Here is an 8,106-nt window from a genome sequence, read left to right as displayed (position 1 = left end):
GAACCTTAGAAATTTGGTATACACTTGATTGATGTTTTGGATCTGGCACGTGTGCGCCTGCTTACACGGGTGCATGTACATGGCTGCCTTATAACTCACCCTTAAATCTATATAAAGGCTTGTACCACATTAGAGTTGTGTGTATCAAACAAGGCATTCGCACTTGAAGATAATCGTATTAGGGTGTCCTTTTACCGACTGAAATGGCACATCAGGCAAAGCTGGAGAAAGTAGGGCGAGAAGCATTCGAAATCGTCGACGAATACTTTGGACGAAGGGGAAAAAGGTCTTCTCATCAAGAAACAGTTCAGGCACCACCACAAAATCGAGTCAAAAAAGCAGCTGGGTCCCAAAACCCCCCTTATGTGGAAGCACTTGATTACAATCAAGTGGCCCAGATCCATGGAGGGGTTCTGTTTTTAGATAAATTTCTTAAGTATGTACCTCGTAATGCATTTTAACTCTCTCTTTATCACTCTCTCTAACTTGTATTAGAATTAGCTTTTCTATGTAATATTTAGTTACTTATCTTGTCTTTTCTCACTTGTCCATTTCTTTCCCTTAGGTTGTGCTTGGTTGCACCAAAATTCATTAAATATCCTTGAAAAAAGAAAAAAGAAAATACCAAATTAAGCCGACTAATCATGAAATTTCATGATATGTTGTCCAAGCCAATGCAACCTTATTCTTTGTAGCATACAAGCGCATGACAAAAACCCCTTATTGAAAGAAGCATGATGGCTTTTTAAAAAAATGATGCCGTTAGCATTACATCCCAGGGTGACATGTTTGGGCACAAGGAAATTAAATTGAGAACATTGAATTTAATAAAGAGGAAATGACAAAATGTTTACGGTGTTTCTTGGTAAACGTGATAAACAAGTAGCTTCAAAATTGCAGTTGCAGTCTAATTAATGGGTTATTCCTCACGATTGTTATCATTGGTTTCAGGGTACCGTATTGGTACCAACTAAACTAATTCATATAGGCTACATTGGCTGCTTTTTTTCTCTTCTTTTTTTTTTTTTTTTGGGTTTCCAAATGTGCATGATCTAAAACTTGTGTAGGTTACACCAAAGGAAACAACAGTGAAAATGTGTCTTAAACCTCTAAATCTAAGAGATGGGGGACCATGACGTAGGGATGAACATGATGAGGTTGATCACCGTCTTCCTTAAGGATAACTACTACGAATCCACGGAGCTTCTCTGGACTCCTCACAGAGATTTCTTGAATCCACTAGGAAAAAGCAAGAAAAATAGAAATAAATTCTATAAAATTTATAATTTGATTGATGAATGAAATAAACAAGTTCACAACCCTTTAAATAGGGATACTAAGCCATGGGAGAAGTTTCGGAATCAAACAACAACTAAAACTCCTAGACTTCACCACTTACTATTTATAGACGGCCGTGATATCTACTAGTGTGCATGCTTTTCGGCCAAAAATAGTAAATGTCCTATCTGGCTTCACCCCACTGTTCTCTTAATTATTCCAAGCACTTTTCACGTTGGGCGCAATTCCTAAAGCCCAGCGGATGAAGAGTTATAATCAAACTAAAACTTACTATTTATAGTAAAAATGGAATTAAAATAGGAAATGACCGTCGATATGATGGTATTTCGCACATTCGGCGTGGGCAACCCGGCGTAGCTCATCCTACCCCAAAATCATATATGGTACGTTGAATAACTCATTTCGGATGGCAAGATACACCCGATTTAAGGTCTGACGGTCCAGATCACTTCTGTCATCAACCGAGCCTTTTTCTGATCCATCTTGGCCATGAAATTGTCCATGACCCGCTCTACATCAAACCACCTATATTTTTTTTGGATTATTTTGGATTTTTGTGCATACCTTTATTTATTATAGGAAAGATTCATTTGTCACGTGTATATTAAGTTACCATAATTATTTTTCGTGAGTTACCCGCTCTACGTTTTTTTCAGAATTACTTTTCATGAGTTACCTGCTCTACTTCATGCCATTAATTCTGGTAACTCAATTTGTCTTCCAATCTGAATCATTCCAGCAAAACCCATCTCTCATGTGTGAGCAAATCTATCTTGGCAAAACCCATCACTCTGGTATAGGACATTCCTGCACGCAAAACCTAATTTTTCTTAGCCCTAAAAAACCTGCACCATCTTCTTCTCTAATAGTAACCCAGAAGTCCAGCAGCAACCTGATGCCATCATCATGCAACCACTTTATCTCCACTGCATCGGGAGATTTTCCTCATCTCAAATCCAAAACTAGTATCAAGTGATAGGCTAGGGCTTAACAATGTGCTACATTATATTCCGTAATCCATAATGAGAGAAATCTCTAAAAATAATAAATAAAATAAATATTATTGAATGAAGTGCTCCTTTCATTGGATTTGATCCATTTAAGCAAAAGAAACTATAGACCCTAATTTGTATGGAAATAATAAACCTTTTTTTTCCAAAATAGTAAAACTCACTAAAAATAACAAAAGGGCTTCAATCCTAATGAAACCCACATTAACTAAAACAAAGATTCTGGACTGCAGTGCCAGTACTCTTAAATTGCTAAAAATAACAAAAACAAAACCTATTAAAAATAGTAAATTTTAACATAATTTCAATTTGACAAAACAATTGAATTTTGTGAAGCCAATTTTGGCGCCAATTGCCTTGAGTGATTTTTATTTTTATTTTATTTTATTTTTGCCTTAAGTGATTGGTCAGACGTAGAGCTCACTGATGGCTTTACAATGGTACATTATAAATGAGAAACCGGTAAGTACTGATGGCAAAGTTATGACTGCCACTGATGGCTTTACAATGGTACATTATAAATGAGAAACCGGTAAGTACTGATGGCAAAGTTAGGATTGCCAGAAGCTATAACATATGTTTAGGCAATTTTTTTTTTATAATCGGGCCCCTCCAGCTTGAATTTGCGTGATCGTGGCCCTCCATTGAGTTGTCCACTACTCATCATACAATATATAGTACGCCAAAATTGCTTGGTTTAACGACGAATTTAATCCGTCGCTAATGGCAAAGGTCTGTTGCCAAATCTCTCGAAAATCCGTAGTTCCTCGAATTTTGCGAAGGGCTGAAATCCGTCGCTAAAATCTGATTTATGACGGATTATGGTCCGTCGTAAAATGGCGACGGACTAAATCCGTCGCAAATTTTGATTTTGTGACTACCAGTTGCAAATCCCTACCCAAAATAGCAATTCCTACCCAAAATAGCAATTAGCGATGGTTTTTAGTTGCTTTCGTGACGAATCATGGTCCATCATAAAAGGACTTTTGCCTTTAATATTTATTTTTTTCATTTTTTTAAAGAATATGGTGGAAAATTATGTTTTTTTTTTTTCCTAGTCTAATAATTGTTTTTTAATAGAATTTCAGTGGTTTAATTGTACATATTTGTATATAAGATTATTTTTTAACAATTGATTGAATGCAAAAAAAAAAAAAAAAATTATTTTGTTTTTATATCAAATGTGTGGAAATTTTTTTTGTATATATAAATTTAAAACTAATATTTAAATGATTTGTATTATAACATGAAAAAGAATATTGAGAAGTTTAAAAAGTTTAACAATGTTTGAGAAAAAAAATGAGATTTTGAAAAAATAAAAATCTTGATTTAATAAAAATCTATTTTGTGGGAAACAAAAAAAAGAATATTGAATAAAGTTGATAAATTTGAAAAAAAGAATTTGATTTTAAGAAAAAAATAATATCCTGAAAAAAAAAATAAAAATATTTTAAAAAATGTGAAAATTTTCACAATGTTGAAAAATGAAAATATTTTGAAAAAGAAAATGAGAGTTGTATTTTGAAAAATAAAATAAAATTGAGAAGTTCGATAAAAATTGACAAGTTTGAAAACAAAATGCTTTAAAAAAAAATGGCGAAGTTAGAAAGAATTGAAAATTTTAAAATAAAACGTTATTAAAAAAAAATCAAAAAACAAACATTTTGAAACAAAAAATAAAGAAGTTGAAAATTTTTGTGATTTTGAAAAATAATTGAAAATGTTCAAAATTTGAAAGTAAAAGAAGAGGTTATTTATAAAAACACTAAGATTTTGAAAAAAAAGAATATATCATTTTAAAAAAGAAAATTGAAAAGTTGAAAACAAAATGATGCTTTTGAAGAAAAAAAATCGGCATTTTTGAATTTTTAGAAAAATAAAATTAAATTTTGTGAAAATTTTAGAGATTTTAAAAAATAAAATTCAGAATTTGTATTTTTTTGAAATATTTTATAATAAAAATGATATTTTTGTTAAAATTTTTCAAAGAAAAATTAAGAGTAAAAAATATACATTTTGAAAAAAATGTTATTTTTAAATCGAAATTGAAATTTATCTGTGAAAAAAGAAAAAATTTAATAAATTATTAGGCACATCCACTAATTGAACATTTAATCGTTTTTGAACAATCGAATTAGTCCAGATTGAAGAGTAAATAACTTTAGATGTTACAATCAAATTTCACTCAAATTGTTGATCAATCTTGTATGCCTAATATCTTTCGCATATGTAGCTAGCCTGACCGAGGCGAGTAACTAGTCAAATTGAGGGTATTGATCAGTAAACTAGAGTGAATGGACCAAACATATAAAATGGGCCAAATATTCTAGTCAAAATTGTGACCCAACTTATTAACCTTGCGAGAACCTAAGAATTGATGTTAGTAAGTTTTGTGGGCCCCATCATGATATGTGTCGAACATCAACACCGTGCATTTGATGTGTCCCCTTTAGGTTATGAGATATCTCAAAAATCATTTGTATACGAAACTCAGGTGGGCCATACCATCTAAAACCATGTGAAGACATCCTAAAAAATATAAAAGCACTTGGTGGGGCCCACATGAGTTTTGGATGTGGCTGAAAGTTGGTCTGACCCCTCATCCAAGTGAGACACAATGAGTGGGTTGGATATGTGAATCACATTTAGACAGACCTAATATATGATTATGAATGTTTTAAGGAAATAGTTTGATTGAACCTCTCGCACCCTCTCCTCCTCTCTCTCTCTCTCTCTCTGTCTCTCTCTTCCTCTCTCTCTGATCTCTCCACTCGACCATTGCCAAGCGCCCTACCCACTCACGCTCTCTCTCTCTCTCTCTCTCTCTCTCTCTCTCTCTCTCTGAAGCTCGGTTGAAGGATAGCTCATTGACGATCGTGAGGTATCTCTCTCTCAATTTCTCAATCTCAATACCGATTTAGGGATTTAGCAATTTGTGGATTCCTGATTCGATGTGGACCCTCATTTAGGGATTTGGGGATTTTAGGGTGCATTACTTCACATTGTTGAGGATTTGGGGATTTTAGGGTGCATTACTTCACATTGTTGAGGATTTGGGCATTTTAGGGATTTGGGGATTTTAGGGATTTGGCACACACGTGAGAGATCCAATCCGATCATCAGATGGTACTCCCCATGTTAAACTGTAGCCACCCAGTAATCATCCCCGATGTTGTTTTTCAGAAAGACCTGGGAAGCTAAGTATCCTCCTAATTCAATAACAGAATGTTTTGGGAGCATTTTTTAGCTAGCTTATGTGAGGCTGAAAAGTTCTGGCAACTCCTGTGCAGGAACCATCCTGTCAGGATAAAAGCTTTGCACCAGCTCAATTTTCTGTTTATTTTTTTCCTTTTCTTCTTTATTGCACTTCCTTTCAAGTTCTCATGCATATCTTCTTTCAAGTGCTTTACTAGGTTAATAGCAATTGCATTTGCTGCATGTCTACTGCTCTTTTCAATTTCATTTTTATGTACTGAGTAATGGTAACTTGAACGAGTGTTATCCTGTGCTCTAGGTCTGGGTAGATAATGTAAGGGAATGCATTTCACAAAAGAAGCCTGCTGCAATTGAAGTTGATGTCCTTGACAAGCTGAAAGCTGAGGTCATAATACTATGATGTCAATAGTCCATGTTTTTCTTTGAAGTGTAACCCAGTACATGCGGACTGAAAGGTTTTTATGATTTCTAGTGGTACTGTGTTGTTCATTTGGTCTGACTGTCTTCAGCTTCACATCTTACAGATGTTGCAGCTTTCTGTTCAGCTCCCAGAAATGGATATGCTGTCGGTGCTACTAAGTCAGATTGAATTATGGCAAGTTCGATGTAATGAGTTCTTGAGAGGTCCTATCACTCTGAAGGTTCAAACTTAGATGATGTCGTCAGTTTTAATATTTTAAGGAAATAGGACTTACTATTCTCCATTTTGAAAAGGAGGCATATACCCACTATTTTCACTTATGCAGGAACTTGAGGTTGTTCTTCAAGATGCAGATAATTTCACTGTCAACATTCCGGAATTGAAGCTTTTAAGGCAGTATCATTCTGATGCTCTGTCCTGGATTCATCGTTTTCATGAATCTCTTGTAAACATTCAGGATCGGGAGGATTACAACCTGATTGTTGAGGAACTAACGAGCATTTTGGAAGCTGGAGAATTGTTGAGAGTACATGGTTTGGTCTCTTTACAGATCCTGTTCAATCAATAGAAACTCTTAGCAAGGTTGTTTTTTCTTTATACCATGGCACTGAGATTTAGCTTCCTTTCTTAAACAGTTGATCAGTTGCCCCATGTCAAGGCAGAATTAAGGAAGTCTCGCTGCAGAGAAAAAGCATTTAAGGTATTGATATTCATCTATTCTTTATGTGTTTTACCTGGTCCCTATTTTAATGATTGTTTTGTATTTAGTTTCCTGCTATGTTAATGCATATCTTTAAATAGCTTGCACTTGTAAGCGTCTCTACTATTAAAAAAAACTTTCAAGCTTCCAAGGCAGCATTTGGTTGTGGGGCCAAATTGCACTTGGTCGGATTTCTGAGCATGGTTTTAAATTCAAGTATAAGTTGGTTTCGTCTGAAGTGTTCCAGTTTCAGTCCACAATTAAACAAGTCACCAGATTGAAATAGGACAGAAACTGTTCAAAACGGATGCTTTGGCTAAGTCGCACAGGTTTGGGTCCTCAGGTGATTCTCACTCGAAAAAACCACTATATAAATCCATTCTTTGCCAACAAAGTGTGAGTTGTGTTTGGGTTGGCACGGGAAGCAGAACCTTCAAAGAGCAGGCTCTCAATTTCCACTCATGAGTGGGATATGTACAGAAAGGTCCCAACATATATCTCTTGCATTTCAACAGTCGTGGATCGTGATAAAATTGGGTTCTGGGTACATCTCAAAGCAGTTCTGAGTCCTCTGACTTATAGTTTTAAAGCACTGTGTATGTACCTCAATTATTTTAAATGTTATAAACTTATAAAATATTCTTGTTACATCTACAGACACTAACTATTCAAATGCCACTGGAGTTTATCCAGGAGCTGATGAAAGAAGCTGCTTTGTATGTTTTTCTGTCTTGACTCTTGAGCATTTTTCAGTTTTAACCAATGGCTGTGGTTTACCATTTCATGATCTTTCAACTTAAAAATAACTTTCAGGTTACAAATCACAAAAGAGAAATTGTTCATGGATGTTTCTAGAGTACTAGAAGAAGCTAGTTCTTGGGAAGAGAGTGCTAGACATCTTCTTTGTAGCATGGGTCAGATGTCTGAGTTTGAGGATGCCCTAAGGTTTTCATTTACTGTGCTTTAGTTCTTGTTACTCACCCTTCTGATCATTTGATAAATCCCTCAATTTATGATTGTTGTCTTTGAATATTTCAGGGCTTCAAAAAGCATATTTTGTCACGCCCCAAACCTGGAGATCGGACTCACAGGAATCTCAATCGCTGAATCTGGTACTGATAGCCTCCGTAATACCCCATTCTCAGCTCCCAGAGGTCATATGCCAGATTCCGATCTTAGGATCCTACAAAGAGGATTTCCAACGTATATGTATCTCGTAAGAAGCATAACCACAAGTTTACCCAAATCACAAAGGCAACATCATCATCATCACATATCCGCTAATATAAATATTTGAATACAATGCTGAAAAGGAAATACACATGTCAAAACCGAAACTCCAAAAGTCCATTGCATGCTCCAAGCTCGACGCTGCTGCAACCTAATGCCACCTGCACGCATCTATCGTGCATAAGCTTATAGAAAGCTTAGAGGGTGGTGTAAGTGTGTGAGCAGTATAT

At 35.1% G+C, this 8,106-nt stretch overlaps 1 protein-coding gene across 1 annotated transcript; it reads left to right on the top strand.

Moving 5' to 3' along the window:
- Positions 1-203: 203 nt before the first annotated feature.
- On the top strand, positions 204-7,635 carry LOC131224883 (lysine-specific demethylase JMJ17-like). The gene is made up of 7 exons (XM_058220329.1): positions 204-410; positions 5,824-5,910; positions 6,050-6,166; positions 6,272-6,479; positions 6,582-6,646; positions 7,304-7,362; positions 7,460-7,635. Exons 1-7 carry the CDS (start codon positions 204-206, stop codon positions 7,611-7,613), a joined length of 897 nt encoding a protein of 298 aa, XP_058076312.1. The 3' UTR covers positions 7,614-7,635.
- The last annotated feature ends 471 nt before the right edge of the window (positions 7,636-8,106 follow it).

Source organism: Magnolia sinica, chromosome 14 (genome assembly GCF_029962835.1).
Source record: "Magnolia sinica isolate HGM2019 chromosome 14, MsV1, whole genome shotgun sequence".
In the NCBI taxonomy this organism is placed as follows: domain Eukaryota; kingdom Viridiplantae; phylum Streptophyta; class Magnoliopsida; order Magnoliales; family Magnoliaceae; genus Magnolia; species Magnolia sinica.
The sequence above is the reverse complement of the archived record's forward strand: the minus strand, read 5'-3'. Positions and strand labels throughout refer to the sequence as shown.

Bases quoted from the DNA above. Each gene is read 5' to 3' on its own strand.
- LOC131224883 (XM_058220329.1), top strand. From the start codon at position 204: ATGGCACATCAGGCAAAGCTGGAGAAAGTAGGGCGAGAAGCATTCGAA. The intron at 5,911-6,049 runs GTCATAATACTA...CACATCTTACAG, and splicing joins TTGACAAGCTGAAAGCTGAG to ATGTTGCAGCTTTCTGTTCA. The intron at 6,480-6,581 runs GTTTGGTCTCTT...TTTCTTAAACAG, and splicing joins AGAATTGTTGAGAGTACATG to TTGATCAGTTGCCCCATGTC.